The following is a 16,647-nucleotide window of genomic DNA, read 5'->3' on the forward strand; positions in this document are numbered from 1 at the left end:
ACAAGTGAAACTTTGTCTCGTGCGTTGTGTGACTGGTCGAGCACCACGCGTTATAATTTATTGCTTAAATATTTTTTATTTTATATATTATTACCACGATGTACCGGGGGAATCTGCAGAAAAAATTAGTTACGTTCCAAGGGAAAACCCGTGATGAACCGGGGGCGCGATTGGTGAACCGCGATGAAGCGGGGGTTGACTGTATGTGCACAAGGAATCGCAACAATTGGCCGATGCACAGGAACAAATTCGGGAGCTGGAAGAGGACTTAACCAGCACAGTCGAGGAACTACATGGAGAAACGACAAAAGTAGATTGGTTTCGTGGGTTTTTGGTACAAAAGGCGAGAGAACTGAATAAAAGAAAAGAGGATTAGCAAATTAGTAACTCTCGGGATAGGAAGAGCTTGGAAGAAGAATGGAAAACGAAACGGGAAAAGGAAAAACGGAAACACGATTTGGAATTGAAACAACTGAAGGAAGAGGTAAGATCAGGCAATCAGATAAGAGAAAGCCCAGAACAGATAAAAGTTCAAAGAACTTTAGGGAGAAATGAGGAAAGTAGAGGGGAGTACCCATAAGTTAGAACAAGAGAAGAGCAAACTGAACAAAAGAATAGAGGAGGAGCAAATTAGTAACTCCCAGGATAGGAAGAGCTTGGAAGAAGAATGGAAAACAAAGCTGGAAAAGGAAAGACGGGAATTGGAACTACTGAAGGAAGAGATAAGATCAGGAAAGAGAAAGCCTGGAAGGGAAGATAGAAATAGAAAAGGAATGTCAGGAACACCTAAAGGAATACAGCAAGAAAAGGGATGAATTGGGGAAGGAAGTATGCAAAAGAGGTGCGGAGATGAGGAAGAGAATGGATGAAATGAGGGAGGAAGCATGCAAAAGAGGTGAGGAGGCAAGAGAGGAATTATGGAAAAAAAACTTCTGAGTTACGGAAACATCAAAACAAAGAGACGGAATTACAAAACGAGTTGAGGATGTTAAGAGAGGAAAGAATGAGAACGGAGAACGAAACGTTGAGGAACCGCACTGTACAGATTGAACAGCGAGAAGCCAAAGCAAGACGAAAGAATGAGATGCAAGAAAGAGTAGTGAAAGAACAACGAATGAAACAGGAAAAGGAGATCAATAAAATGAAGGAAACAACGAGATTGGAGAATGAGGAACAAGAGAGACAGTGGGATAAGGAACAAAAAGAACAAGGAATGAAGCAGGAAAGGGAAATCAGCCAATTGAAGGAAACTACGAGATTGGAGAAGGAAGAACAAGAGAGACAGTGGATAATAAACAAAAAGAACAACGAATGAAACAGGAAAGGGAAATCAGCCAATTGAAGGAAATGACGAGATTGGAGAATGAGGAACAAGAGAGACAGTGGGTTAAGAAACAAAAAGAACAAGGAATGAAACAGGAAAAGGAAATCAGCCAATTGAAGGAAACGATGAGATTGGAGAATGAAGATCATGAGAGACGTGGGATAGGAAACAAAAAGAAAACGAATTTGAAACTGACCAACTCGAGGAGAGAGCAAAGTTGGAGTCCACGGAGATGGAAAAACTCCGGAAAGATAACGAACAACTCAAAAGGCTCGGAGAGGAAGAACGACTCAAGTGGAAAAGAAAATGGAGCCATGAAGTGGAACAGCACAATAATATGGGATGTGTGACATCACCACAGGGAGTAATGTTAGTGGTGTGGGACTTGATTGACATCACTCGTCGGATGACACCACAATTAGAGCAAACCCTGGTGATTGAGACATTGAGGGAGCATGCGGGGTTGTTGACGAGTGAGATACATTTTGAGCAGGTCCAGCATGTGGAGCTGATAACCCCAGAGGAGTATGGCAAACCGATGATGAGCAACCTGCTGGAGAGAAGCGACTGGACAGAGGTGACCCTGGAACGAAGCAGGTACGTGGGTACATGCATACATGGTGCGGACGATGAGCTTAAGGTAGAAATTGAATTTTATATTAACGAAGAGACTCTGTCCCATGGGGTGCACGTATGCGTGACCCCCTGAAGGTGTGTGTGGAGTGCCTGTGAACGAATGCTGTGAGCCCACAGTCCAGACTACAGCACCGGTATGTGCTGCCGAGGCCGAAGTGTGTGTGGGTACTCACCTGGCGGTCGAGAATGTAGCCCTGGAGTGCGAGGCAGTTGGTCAGTACACAGGCAAGGTTGAATGTGTGGAGGGTCAACACATAACCTTGGAATGTGTGCAGCCTGCTGTTTGTGGGAGTCCTGAGTATGGAATGAGTGGTGACAAAGGAAATAGGTTTGAGGTGCAAGGGAAATAGAAATGCCACCAGGACAGAACTTGAGCCAGGGGACGGAAACCATAATGGACAACTCCGCATGGGTTCTCACAGAGTTGGAGGTGCTGCATCGAGGAGCAGGCTTTAGAAATTGGATTTAAATTTCTCTATCAGCCTCACAGGAACTTTGGAGTGGAGTGCAGATTAGTAGCAGGCGGCACTGGCATGTGTCACTTGGTCTTCTGACCTTTCTGAGCACACGAGTGGTTTGGCGAGCTGAATGGGGGATTATCTGTCTTCAGGGAGTTATGGAGAAGAGGGGGAGGTCATTCCACAGATTGGGGTTTACCTGATTTCCGTGAACCCTGGAGAAGAGGGGGAGGCCATTCCACCGATTGGGGTTTACCTGATTTCCCTGAACCCTGAAGAAGAGGGGGAGGCCGTTCCATCGATTGGGCTTTACCTGACTTCCGCGAACCCTGGAGAAAAGGAGGGGGTAGATCACAGCCCCCATTGAGGCTTGAGCCGTGGCGGAAAGGCGGCGGGCTCATGTAATGGGTAATGAGGGATTTGTTCCCTCACTCCCCTTCCAATGAGCCAAGGAGGCAGGCCATGTGGGGATGTAAGAAATTTTGATTGGAAATTGTACCGAAAGTGATTGCAAGATTGAGAGATGACAGAAGGCATAAGAGTGGCATGGGTGGATTTGTGAGATAATTGGAAAAAGCGGTGGAGACATTACAGGCAGAGCGTTAAACGCACCTGAAACAAGTGGATGACAAGAGTGGCTTGTTTGAGGGAAGACTGAAATGCCTGGTTGGAACCATGCAGAGGTTCCATGGGGCTGGTGAAGAGATTTTGATGTTTCGTTTAAATTGTTGGAAATAAACGATTAGGGCAGTATGGAGGAGGCCAGCCGACGACGGACGTAGAGACAAATTTATTGGGGTTTGATGACAAAGTGTACCAGTTAAATTTGATGACCAAGTGGGATCCGAGGGACTGGTGTGTTTTTGTTTTCACATAAACGTGAAAGGTGTTGGATGGTGTTGTGGACTGGGTGTGCGGCACTGGAATGAATTTACTAAAGTGTTTGGGTGAATGGCGTGATTGTGCAAATGAGGAGAGTGAGTGCGAACAACGTACCCTGTTGGTAGGAGTCTCTTAACCAAGTTAGTGTAGGTTAGGGGGACTTAGAGGATTTGACATGGATTCTGGCTGCTGTTCCATTGTGCAGGCAGACTGCGAGGGGTAGGTGCAGGCTAAGGTATGGGGATACTGGTTGGTAGTGTGACATGGTATGGGAAATTGGTGAGTCGGGAAACAGGGCAGCAGGGCTTTGGGGGTTCCTGGCAGGTGAAGGCTGTCAGAGGTGCCAGGAGACCACCGTAGGGTTCAATGCCAGGAGAGCACGGTAGGTTCAGTACCAGGAGAGCACGGTAGGTTTTAGTGCTATGAGAGCACAGTGTAGGTGCTATGAGAGCACAGTGTAGGTGCTATGAGAGCACAGTATGGGGACTAGAGAGAGCCACCCCTTAGGAGTGCCAGAAGCATGCTCAGGTGAACCCCGAGGTCACTGGGTGTCCTCCACCCCTGATTGTAAGCAGGCAAAGAGGCCTAGTAGTAGTCACACTCCCCAGCCAGCGAGTTATGCCTGGCACCACCAAATGTAAAAAGACAAAGAAGGGCCTTGCCCAGGTTTAATAGAATGGAACAGTGTGCCAGGTCGGGAAAAATGGGTTGTTCGGATCATTCTAGCCAAAGCAGGGTTTGTTGCATTGTCTAGTACTAAAAGTAAATGGTTAGGTTCGATGGACTCTCCTCCGCACCATTCATGTGTGACACCTGGTACGAGTAGTGTTGATGGGAGAAATTGTTAGCAAGGGCCAGGCTTGGTCACCCTCTCCAAGTGCCAGAGAGGCCACCAGTATGTCATGAGCACACATCCACGAAGATAACAGTTGAGTAAGAAACACACCATCCTGTCTGTAAAGAGAAAAAAAAAAAGAGGAAGGGGAAAAAAAAAAGAGAACTTAACCGAAACAAGTCAGGCAAGGAAGGTTAAGGGTACACTCCATCTCACGTGGTCCGAGGTCACCACACCCATTTGCATCCTCAAGAATGCCTCCGAACTGCATTTGTTTACCATCGATATCACCGTGCCACCATTGCTGTGTCACCTGTTGTCCAATGCAGGCCTTGTTGCTTGCTGCTGCTTGTGAGTAGGCCATATGGGCTGAAGCATTTTTGTGGGCCATTGAGGCCAAAGTGCTTTTGTGGGCCGTTGCGGCTGAAGATTCATGCCATTTTGTGGGATCAGTGGGCCGGAGAACTCTTTGTGAGATTAGGCCACTGGGCCGACTGAACTCACCTGGTGAGAGGCCAATAAGGCCATGAAGTGAGGAAACCCTCAGGGGTGAATGGACAATACTGCCGGGAGGGGGGCATGAAGGAGCGAACACGTGAAAGAACTTTGAACCTTTGAAGGTTCTGCTCCAATGCAAATGTGGTGTAAAAAGTAAAATTGAATGCCCCCCCCCCCCCGTTCAAATCCATAATTAGAATGTTAAGCAGTGTGCATAGAGTGTGAATTTGTTTGTTCGATAGGTGACCCGACACACTAGGAGAGGGACATGCCAATCTTACTGTGATACCGATTTTTGGAGTTAAGTGCTTCCCATGTTGTGGGTTAGAGCAAATGGGAGATCTGTGCTGTATGTTAGACAGGGCCATTGCCGTGGGCTGCCCCAGATGGAGGCTCGGGAGAACCTCGGGAGAAAGGTGGGGGTAGTGTTACAGAAATGGCCCTTATTGGACTACTAAATATAGGATTAGCTCAGATCCCCCATTAAATGCATGTATAGATAGGTTGTTTGGTAAAAAGGACGTTATATGTGTGTCGGGAGGTGTAAAAGGCTGCTTTGTTGTCTGAGCGGTGGTGGTGGAACAAGGGCCCCCTCTTTTTCCTCCCCTCTACGGACGATAGGCCCCGCCCAGTCGGCTGAGGGGGTGTGGCCTGGAGAGTGTCTGTGGCGAGAGGGAGGAAGTGACACGAAGGGGAGGGTTTTTGTTCAGTCGCAGAGAGAAGGCGTCCTCATGTGTTGAAGCGAGCAAAAACGAGAGAGAAACGAAGGGGAGAAAGAGGATTGTGTGTGGAAAACAGTCAGGTTTTCGAGGCGTGCTCGGAGTGGCTTCGAAGCGAGAGAAAAGAAGGCTTCATAAAAGAGTATTGCATGTGAAGAACAGTCGGGTTCTCGAGGCGTGCTCGGAGTCACTTCGAAGCGAGCGAACAAAGAAGGCACAGTGTTGGATCTGCCAGGAGAGACGCTGAACCGACCTGCACGTCGAGGATTCTGCCGTGAGAGGGACGGCAGCCGGCTTTGAGAGGCGGCCTGCACGTCGAATCGGCAATCGACTCTAAGGAAAGAAAAGGCAGTGGTGAATCGGCCGGGAGAGAACGCTGAACCTGAGGGTCGAGTCTGCCATCAGCCGAGAAAGAAAAGGTGATTCGACAGAGAGAGGAACTGAGAGGATGAAGCAGAAGTCGGGATTCGAAGCGAGAAGGCAGGAGAGGAGACGCCGGAGCCTCTGACGGTCCTTATTCACTTCACGGCTGGACACGTCGATCCGCCTGCGGGGCTCGGCACCTCAATTTGGGCTTTGTCTGAGGAACGGGCCAGGCCTAGATTTGTATGCTGAACCCTGGAAAGAGATCGGCTGAGGCCCATCGTTGATCTGGCGGACTTGTGCCGTCGACATTGCGTGGGGCCAGAGCGCGCGGAGACCGCGTGCGTGAGGTCTGCGACAAAAAGACAAGCGCCATTTTGCCACGCAGCATGGTTCGAGCTGGGAGTTCGAATCCGTGGACATCCACTTGTTACGAGCGACATTCGTGCTTCTTGACACTTTCCTCTCATCCATGAGCCATCACCAAGTACTCTGTCTTGTCTTGCATGCATGCTGTTTGTCTTTGTCTGCACGTGTTGTATAAGGCATATTTCGGTCGCGACCCCCTCGAAACCTGTAGACGTGGTTCCCTCGTTAAGAACGGTTTGAGTATTGTTAATAAAACCATTGTCATGAATTTTGCTTGTGTTGTGATCCTCAATGTTCCCCAATACATCTGGTTAATTCGTATGAAGTTGCCGCTATGGATTAATTTGTGTCGCGTCGAGGAACGATCCGTTCGATTGGCATATAAAACCAAAATGGTTACAGACTGGCAGAAAACGCTCACCATCTGACACAACCAGTCTGTAACCAGGGGTTCTATTTCCCCAACTGGAAAGGTACAAGGATTACGTTGGTATCGCGATTGAAGACGCGTGACCCGAGGCCTGTGCTGAGCCGGCTGGCGTTATAAACCCCGGAGACGGTGGTTTTGAGGGTGGCGCCTCGGACCGGGTGAGAATCCCGCCACCCCGGATCCGCAAATGTATATATATATATATATATATATATATATATATATATATATATATATATATATATATATATATATATATATATATATATATATATATATACTAGCATATACCCATGCACCGCATGGAGTTGAATGTGTGGCAAAAGGTGGATGAGGTATAATAGTTGATGTTATGGGAAGCTGGGGAGGGTGTCATTAGGGATGTGATGCACTATGGTTACCTGTCCATAATTTTCTAAAGGGTCTCCCTATAGATGACATTTCGGGTGAGTGTCTTGTTGCTGAATAGTCCTTGTAAGGAATTATTGTCCACTTTGATAGATATATAGGAGTAACCTCTTGCACGTGAAAATGCAACATATAGTTGGCCATTGGAGAACACAAGGGCTGGGAGGTATATTCTGAGTTTGTCAAATGTTTGGCCCTGGGATTTGTTTATGGTCATCGAGTATGTGAGTCTGATTGGAAATTGCATCCTCTGCAGTGTGACTGGAAGGTTGGCGTCTGATGGGGCAAGTTTAACATGATATAGGCCTAGCCCGAGACTGAACGGGAGCAGTGGAGGGTGACCGAGAATCAGAATGCAAATTTCAATGAATGGCACTTTTTGGCGCACATCCGACGATCGAACACCGCTTGGACACTTTAATTTGAAGACCACACACGCAAGACACAACACAGGTAACGATGGCGGTTGATATTGACAATTAATGTAATGAACGGCAGTTGTTTGGGTGCATCCGACAATCGAACACCTCTTTAATTTGAACAGTTAACACACACGCATTCAAGGTACAGAATCTGTTGGCGTACACCGCGCTTTTGAAGAACAAAGAAAAGAAGAGAATCCGGGCAATGAAGGGATGACCTCATACCCGTTCCCTGGTTCCCCCTACCTTCAGATTATAACCTCTGATGTTATCTGGATGTAGGCCTATTGCAACTTATTTCCGGGTTTTTTTAATATGTACATTGGATTTCAGACACAAATTGACTGTCTAAGAGGGCGTGTTCAGTCCGGGAAAGAGCCAATCGGGGTACATCATGTTGGCAGAGCTCTGGCGCTCATCGTTCCCCTCCTTCCACACTGATTTTTAAAACATGACAACCATTGCTGATGTTCTGAGCCATACTATTTATTATCAGTTGTGTTTGTGTTCAGTGTTTGATTCAATGAGTACTCCCTTATTCGAGTTCATATTTTTTGGATAGACGGCAGCACTTACCGGACAGCAGTTCAGCGATGGCGACCGAATGGGAATAAATGCGGCCGACGATGGGTTGAAAATCTTGTTGAAGCCATGTTGTCATCCAATTCCAGCTTAGAAATTTAGTGCATCGTCTTCGTCACATTAAGAAACCCCAGTATATGGGAAATGGCCACATTCCTGCCAGTGGTTTCGGAGGGGAAACGTCAAAATACGTGCAGATGTTAACAGAAATAATATTTTTTTTAATAAATCTTGACTTTAAATACAATGTTTCTTGTTGCATTTTTTTGTGTCAAATTCACCTTCTGAGGTGGTCAGCATGTGCAGAAGAGGGTTTTACATGGCAGACGCTGTTTTCGAGGAGTGGCATTACACCTCTCGGCGGTGACGGTCTGTCTACGATAGACGTATTGACGTCAGCGAATGACCGATGTCATGACGGAATTACGCCTCCCAGCGGTGACGTCACACGTCGCGATGCAAACGAATTTAAAAATTAGAAAATCGCCCACAATTCCCAAACCTGTCCGTCTGGCGCGATCTCACATAGCCCATGCTGTTAATGAGACCACAGAGCACCCGCATGCCGAAGGTGGCGACAATCCGTCCAGCAGTTTTGGAGGAGATACGTCAAATTACACGCAGACGTTAACAGAAATGATATTTATATATATATATATATATATATATATATATATATATATATATATATATATATATATATATATATATATATATATATATATTGTTGCGGATCCGGGGTGGTGGGACTCTCGCCCGACTCTTGGCGCCACCCTGACCACCGCCGTCTCCGGGGTTTATAACGCCGGCCGGCTCGGCGCAGGCCTCGCGTCACGTGTCTTCAATCGCAATACCAACGTCATCCTTGTACCTTACCAGTTGGGGAAATCGAACCCCGGTTACAGACTGGTTGTGTCAGATGCTGAGCGTTTTCTGCCAGTCTGTAACCATTTTGGTTTTATATGCCAATCGAACGGATCACTCCTCGACGCGACATGAATTAATCCATAGCGGCAACTTCATACGAACCAACCAGATTTATCGGGGAACACGACACAAGCAAAACATTCACTACAATGCTTTTATTAACAATCTTTAACACGTTCTTAACTAGGGAACTATGGACTACAGATTTCGAGGGGGTCGCTTCCGAGATATGCCTTATACAACGTGCAGACAAGACAGACAGACAGCATGACAAGACAGACAGACATGCAGACAAGACGGAGTACTTGGTGATGTTACATGGACGAGAGGACAGTGTCAAAAGCACGAATGTCACTCGTAACAAGCGGATGTCCACGGATTTGAGCCCCCAGCTTGAACGCGCCGCATGGTAAGATGGCGGCGCCGTACTCTTTCTTTTCTGCACCGCACGCGGTCTCCGCGCGCTCTGACCCCGCGTAAGGTCAACAGCACAAGACCGCCAGATCAACGATGGGCCTCAGCCGATCTCTCCCAAGGTCCAGCACACAAATCCAGGCCTGGCCTGTTCACCACACAAGGACCAAATCGAGGTGCCGGGCTCTGGCAAGCGGATCGGCAAACGTGTCGAGCCGTGAGGTGAACAAGGACCGTCAGAGGCTCCGTCATTTCCTCTCTTGCCTTCCCGCCTCGAAGCCCGACTTCTCAACTCCGTCCTCTCAGTTTATTTCTCAGTAGAATCACCTTTTCTTTCCTTTTCCATGCTCGCCTCTCAAAGCCGGCTGCCGTTTTTCTCACGGCAGAATCACCTCCTCATAAGAGTCGATCGCCGACTCGACGTGCAGGCCACCTCTCCCACTGCCCAGAAAGGCAGACTCGACGTGCAGGCAGCCTCTCTTTCGTTCGCTCGCTTCGAAACACATGAGCACTCCTCGAGAGCGACTGTTTTCACAAAACTGAACCCCTTTTCTTTTCAGTTTTTCTTTCGTTCGCTCGCTTCGACCCCGAGCACGCCTCCCCCAGTGAAGCCGACAAACTCCTCCCCTCAGTTTCACTTCCTCTTTTTGGCCACCCCCTCTCAGCCGACTGGGCGGGGCCTCGTCCTGGATGGGGAAGGAAGAAGAGGGAGTTCTTGTTCCACCACCACCGCACAAACAATAAAACAGCCTCTTTCTCTCCCGACACACATGTAACGTCCATTTTACCGACCAACCTTGCTAAACATGCATTTAATGGAGGATCTGAGAGCTAATCCTATATTTAGCAATCCAATAAGGGCCATTTCCGTAACTATATATATATATATATATATATATATATATATATATATATATACATACATACATACATACATACATACATACATACATACATACATACATACATACATACATACATGCATACATGCATACATGCATACATGCATACATGCATACATGCATACATGTGTATATGTGTGTATATGTGTATATATATATATTGGTACGAATCTGGAACCCATCCCACACAACAGCCGCAGTCCCCGTAGCTCAGTTATTTCATTAAGTATATGTGTATAGTTGGAATCCATCCCCTGTGTCTAATGGGAATTAAGTGTACATGCGCTGTGGGTCATTTTATAGATAGGATTTTTTTTAACATCCTTTACAACAACACCATCTTCGCTCTCACACAACAACACTGCTCGTGGCATTCTTCGCGCATTCGACAGCAAGCGCGCGCGTGGGCGGAGTCTAACATCGGCATGGCGTCCCTCTTTGGCCAATAGGCAAGGAGCGGGTGTCTCACCCGCCCCGTTTCTGACTCGGCACCATCGCCATTACGCACGTGGCCAAAGGTGAGCAGGTGGGTGGAGCCACAAACGCCTCCAATCGGGACTCTGCCCAGAAGGGGGTGGGAGTTGCCCCACCTACTGTGGGCCTGTCGAATGGGAGACGGCCAGGGAATCGCGCGGTGGGTCCGACCAATCAGTGGGCGAGTGGCCAGGAGAAGAGGCCCTCCCTCCCGAAGAGAAAGTGTGGTTATCGGGACGAGAGTGTTGAGATTTTGCGTCGAGTCTGCTCGAGTGCACGTCTCTGCCTGGGTTTGCGGCGGACTGCATCCCGCGCTTCGAGGGTGTCTCGTCCGGCGCGTTGCAGCGAGCGGTCGAGTTTCATCCGGGGAGATCTCCTCGTCTCGCCTCCGCTGGATTCTGCTGCCCTGGTCCGTCTTTTGGCGACCGGAGCTCCGGTAAGGGGTGGACGACCAGCCGCACGCTCGCGGCCAGGTAGCCAGCCGTCCTGACTCCCAGCTGAACTATCCTCCTTGGCTGGAGAACCGAATAAAGACCTGGCGGGTTCATTTCTTTTTTGGGTGTGCGTCTGTGTGTGGGCCCGTCTGTAAGTAGAACTGTTAAGTGTTTTTGTTGTATATTATTCACATTTCTTAGTCGTGATAACTCTGCCCTTACGTGCTCCCCTCTTCCCCCCCATTGTAAAATAAATACCCCTATTGTTGAATGTCCCAGCTTGTCCTTGTCCTTTCTGTCATTGGTTTGTCGCGCTGCGACCGGGAACCAGGAGGCCTCATTGCTGCCAAAATCGTGCAATTGGCCCGGCAGGATTCTGGTACTCCCCGCTCGGGATATGGCTCGGATCCGGCTCTGTAACGGCCCGGATCGCGCAGATCCTGCCGAGGGTGATTTTTTCCCCGGTCGTTTGGACGACGTGGGTATTTCGGTAAATTGAAATTGGCAATCGACCCTATCCCACGCGGTCGACCTATTGGTAATCTTCGGTCCAATAAGGGAGCCCTCGGCTCCGGAGTTAGCCGGGGTGACAACCTATAAATTCTGGGTGTTCGATGGAGCTGACTCGACTGCTCCATCTCGCGGTCGAGCTCACTACCGAAACTCGGCCACACAACAATATGTGTGTATATATGTGTATATATATGTATATATATGTATATATATGTATATATATATAATATATATATATATATATATATCTATATATATATATATCTATATATATATATATATATATCGTTACGGTGCCGGGGGTCGGCCGCGAACCGACCGCTCTGACGTAGCCGCAAGTCGAGTCGGCCCGACCGATCGCCCGGAATATAGATCACCGCCCGGATAACTCCGAGGCCGACGGGTCCTTGTGCAAGAACCAAAATACGCCAATGGACAGACCACGTGGGGTAGGGTCGATTGCCAATCTTCAATATACCTAAATACCCACGTGATCCAACTACCAGGGTATTCCACCCTCGGCGGAACTCGTACGGAACAAGCCGCTTAAGTGAGCCTGTCCCGTGCGCGATTCCGAGCGGCTTAATCGCCGAGAACCGTCGGTCCGAATGTCCCCCTTTTACGGCAAACCAACGGCTTTCTAACTCCCAACACACGAAATGCTCATTCGATGAAAGAATCGACACGACGAGCTGAAAACATTTAACAATTGGGGTATTTATTAATAATAATGGGGAACTTGGGAAGCACTTTTCTTTCAGTAAGAGCAGAACTGAAATGCAATGCAATCATTTACAGCACACAAATCACTTAACAGTTTCCTACTTATTAGACGGGCCCACGGGCGCACGCGCGCACGCACGCACACACACACACACACACACACACACACACACACACACACACACACACACACACACACACACACACACACACACACACACACACACACACACACACACACACACACAAGAAATGGTGGCTGATGCCTTTAATAACGGACTCCAGCTTGGAGGGACAGATGAGCTGAAACCCAGAACCTATCACGAACCTCTCCACCTCGTGTGGTCTTTTTTTTTTTTTTTTTTTTTTTTTGTATACCTTGGTCGAGGCTCGTATGAGAGCTAACACACAACTCACAGCAAGGAGGCATGAGACAAGAGGGGTGGGAGTGGAAGGGACAAAACATTGGGGAACAGACACAGGTGAACTGTGGAAGGGAGAGGGATGGGGATGGGACGGGGAACATGGCGAGGAGAAGATGGACATTACAGGGACTTTCAGGGAGGAAAGCAGGAGAATTGAAGGAAGTGGGCTTGGGTGGATTATCGGGGGTAGAAAAGATCGAGGATTTGGATGGGGGAAGATAAGAGGTGGTGGTGAACAGCTGTTTTGAAAGCCTGGAGGGAAGAATGGGAAAGAATAGAGTGAGGAAGTTTATTCCAAAGGCGGGAAAAAGAGGAATGAAAGAGTGAAGATGAGCAGTGATTCGTGATTTTGGTAGTTTTACCAGAAGGGGGTTGTTGGCGGGCCTTGAGCGCCCTGTGGAAATGTGGTGGGGACAAATCGCACAGAGAGCAGGGGGGCAAGGCTGGAGAGGAGTCGGTAGAAGACAGAAAGACCACCGACCAACCTGCGGTGATTGAGTGAGAGGCCCAAAGACTCAGCTTCATTGCGGGAGATGCCAATGATCTTAAAAGCCCTGGTTTCGACAGCGTGAAGTCGAGAAAGGTGGGAGGCAGGAGCACCAGCCCAGAGGGGAGAGCAGTACTCCATCAGGCTACGGACAAAAGCTTTGTAAGTAGTCAGGAGCTCAAGAGGGCCGAGGAAGGACTTTGCACGACGGAGGATTCCCAGTCGGCGACTGGCTTTTGAGGCAAGGTTGGAAATGTGACTTTCCCAGGAAAGGTCATGGCAGATAGTGAGACCCAGAAGCTTGAAAGAAAAGACTTCTTCCAGAGGATTGTTGAGAAAGTGGATGGGGGGTTTTGTAAACGGTCCTTTCGAAGAGACATAGTGAGAGTGTGAGATTTGTGTGGATTGAAAGACATGTTCCACGTGTTGGACCAGTTTGTGATTTTATCCAGATCTGCAGTGAGCGAAGAAGCTGCTGCTTGCCGGTCTGAGGGATGACAGATGGTACGGCAGAGGGTGGAGTCATCGGCAAAGAGAAATAGAGGATTTTCCAGAGAGTCCGAGAGATCATTGATGAAAACCAGAAAAAGAACAGGGCCCAGAACGCTACCTTGAGGAACTCCAGCCTGCACAGGAAGAGGGGATGAAAGAACTCCATTTAGGGCCACACGTTGACTGCGACAGGAGAGGAAGTCTGCGAGCCATGAGTGGAGATGGCCTTGAATACCATGGGAAGAGAGTTTGGTGAGTAGGGCAGGGTGCCAGACTGTGTCAAAAGCACGTGATATGTCCAGGGATACGGCTCGGATTTCCTGTCTGGCATATGTCCCGGATGGTCTTCAAGCTGTTCGGACCCGGGCTCCAGCGAGAGCGAGCTGGATCCAATCGCTGTGAGCCGTGATCCTTCCCGAGCTCCAGCGAATCCTCTCGCACTTCTGAACACGTGCTGGTCAGACGAGGTGCTGATCCTTCCTGTCGATGCGTCGCTATCTCGAAGAACCACCTCCAAGATGAGGCCGATGAGTCGCACCAAGCCCTGAACCAAGCGGAGAACAAAGAGCTCCACGAACCAAGAAGAGCCAGCAGAGCAACCAGCTCAACTCTCTTCCGATGAACAAAGCCAGGACCAAGAACTCCGAGCCGAGCAGAACGTGAAGGCCTGCTGAAAAGCCAGGCCGAACCAAAAAGCTCTCCAAAAAGCCTCAAACCTAGCCAAGCAGAAGCCGAAGCTCCACTAAAAGCCAAGCCGAAGCAAAAAGCTTACTAAAAGCCCCAAGCAGAAGCCGAAGCTCCACTGAAAGCCAACCCGAACAAAGCAGAGGATCTCTTCTTTATTCTTATCGGGCCCCCTCCCCCGCTCCTGGCGTGACTCATGCCCTCGTGCTCCATCCCCCGCTCAACCACGGGTGGGAGGGAGTTGTTGACGTCATGAATCACGGGACGGAAGGGCTCTTCTTCCTCTTCGCAGAAGAGGGGGAGGGGCATCTCCATTGTGTTACGATTGCTCCCTAACTATTCAATTGAATCGCAGCACACTTAATCGATTTCTGCCCATTAAACAATGGAAGGTGAGATATCGAGGGAACAAGCACTTATCTACATAACTGACTAAAGGAACTTGAATGTTGTGTGCAATCGAATTCCCAAATTCGTAACAATATATGCAGGGTGTCCCAAAAAAATGTACTCACATTTTGGCTCCTCATAACTCATTGGATTTTTCATTTTTTTTTCAGATAAAATTGACCCTAATAATGGCAGAAGTACGAATAGGTTTTGAAGAAAGAAAATTTATCATAAAGTGCTACTGGAAGCACGAAAACATCGTGGAAGTGCAAAGACAATTTAGAAGACATTTTCACAAAGATCCACCAACGCGACACACCATTGCTCGCATCCGAGATAAGTTTGAAACAGATGGAACTGTGCATGACGTCCATAGGGAGCGTTCAGGAAGACCACGGTCATCAACCACCCCCGCAAAAGAAAATCAATTGCTGGAACCCTCCACCGATCCCCACGGAAATCTGTACGACAAATGGCTTGTGAGACAGGAATCCCAAAATCAAGCGCCCATCGCATTTTGAAGCAAATTAATTGGAAAAGTTACATTCCAAAATTAATCCACGCTCTAAATGAAGACTATCCTGACCGGAGAGCTGAATTTTGTGAGTGGTACCTCGGCAAATGCGAAGAAGATGCAGCATTTCCATCCAAATTGTTTGGAGCGATGAGGCCAGCTTCAAGTTAAATGGCTCAATTAACCGACACAATTGCACCTACTGGGCTCCTGAAAATCCGCATGTTACTATGAAACACCATTTAAATTTACCAGGGGTTACTGTGTGATGTGGGATATCAGCATTGGGCATCCTCCGGCCATTCTTTTTTGACCAAACTGTCACTGAGGATGTTTACCTAAACTTGCTGCAGGAATCCGTCGGTCCACGTGTCGAAGAGATATTTGGTGACGAAGATATTTACTTTCAGCAAGATGGAGCACCTCCCCACTACCACCGTGATGTAAGGGCCTATCTCTTAGCAACTTTTCCGAACAGATGGATTGGGCGAAGAGGTGGTGTTGAATTCCCTGCACGTTCCCCAGACCTCACTCCAATGGACTTCTTTTTATGGGGATATCTCAAAGATAAGGTTTACGGCTCAAAACCAGCAACAGTCGATGAGCTGAAAGAGGAAATTGAAAGACAATGTCTTGCAGTTCCAAATGAAATGATTCGTAACGCTGTTGAATCCATTGGTCCACGTTATCTGCTGTGTTTGGAACGTGATGGTCGTCAGTTTGAACATTTCTAAACATGCATTTATCCATTTATACATTTAACCATTCATCTTGTTTCTAAGTCAATAAACAACACATCTCTTTTATAATACCAAGCTTGCACACTAAAAACTCGGCTCGCCGTTACACAATCCCGATGAAACTGCTGTGGCACTTAGCGGACATGCCGACAATGTTTGGGAAGTCTTGGCGTTCCATAGTACCACTTGCATTTTGCACAATGTGTATTTTTGTCATTCCCCGTGTACTGTCGTCTGCTTCCAGCTATGTTGTGCTGCTATCCCGTGCATGTGCATGGGTATCGCTAGTTTATTATCATTTAAAGAGTGAGTACATTTTTTTTGGGGACACCCTGTATATATATATATATATATATGTATGTATGTATGTATGTATGTATATATATATATGTATGTATGTATGTATGTATGTATGTATGTATGTATATATATATATGTATGTATGTATGTATGTATATGTATGTATATGTATATATATATATATATATATATATATATATATATATATATATATATATATATATATTTGCGTATGTATGTGTATATATATACATGTATATGTATATATATGTATATGTATATATATACATGTATATGTATAT

General features: G+C 47.5%; 1 protein-coding gene across 3 annotated transcripts in view; it reads left to right on the forward strand.

Moving 5' to 3' along the window:
* WDR82 (WD repeat domain 82) overlaps positions 1-16,647 on the forward strand; it is a 98,574-nt gene that overhangs the window by 18,677 nt on the left and 63,250 nt on the right. The window contains exon 1 of one of the 3 annotated variants that reach the window (XM_085863506.1): positions 147-1,921. The exons of the other annotated variants lie outside the window; for them this stretch is intronic. Coding sequence (XP_085719632.1) covers positions 1,557-1,921 — 365 coding nt within the window. The 5' untranslated portion in view covers positions 147-1,556. Of the gene's footprint in view, positions 1-146; positions 1,922-16,647 lie in introns of those variants that run through there. 3 annotated transcript variants of the gene reach the window in all.

The sequence above is a fragment of the Eptatretus burgeri genome, chromosome 18, assembly GCF_056783735.1.
Source record: "Eptatretus burgeri isolate ZD-2024b chromosome 18, Ebu_testis_v1, whole genome shotgun sequence".
Lineage (NCBI taxonomy): Eukaryota > Metazoa > Chordata > Myxini > Myxiniformes > Myxinidae > Eptatretus > Eptatretus burgeri.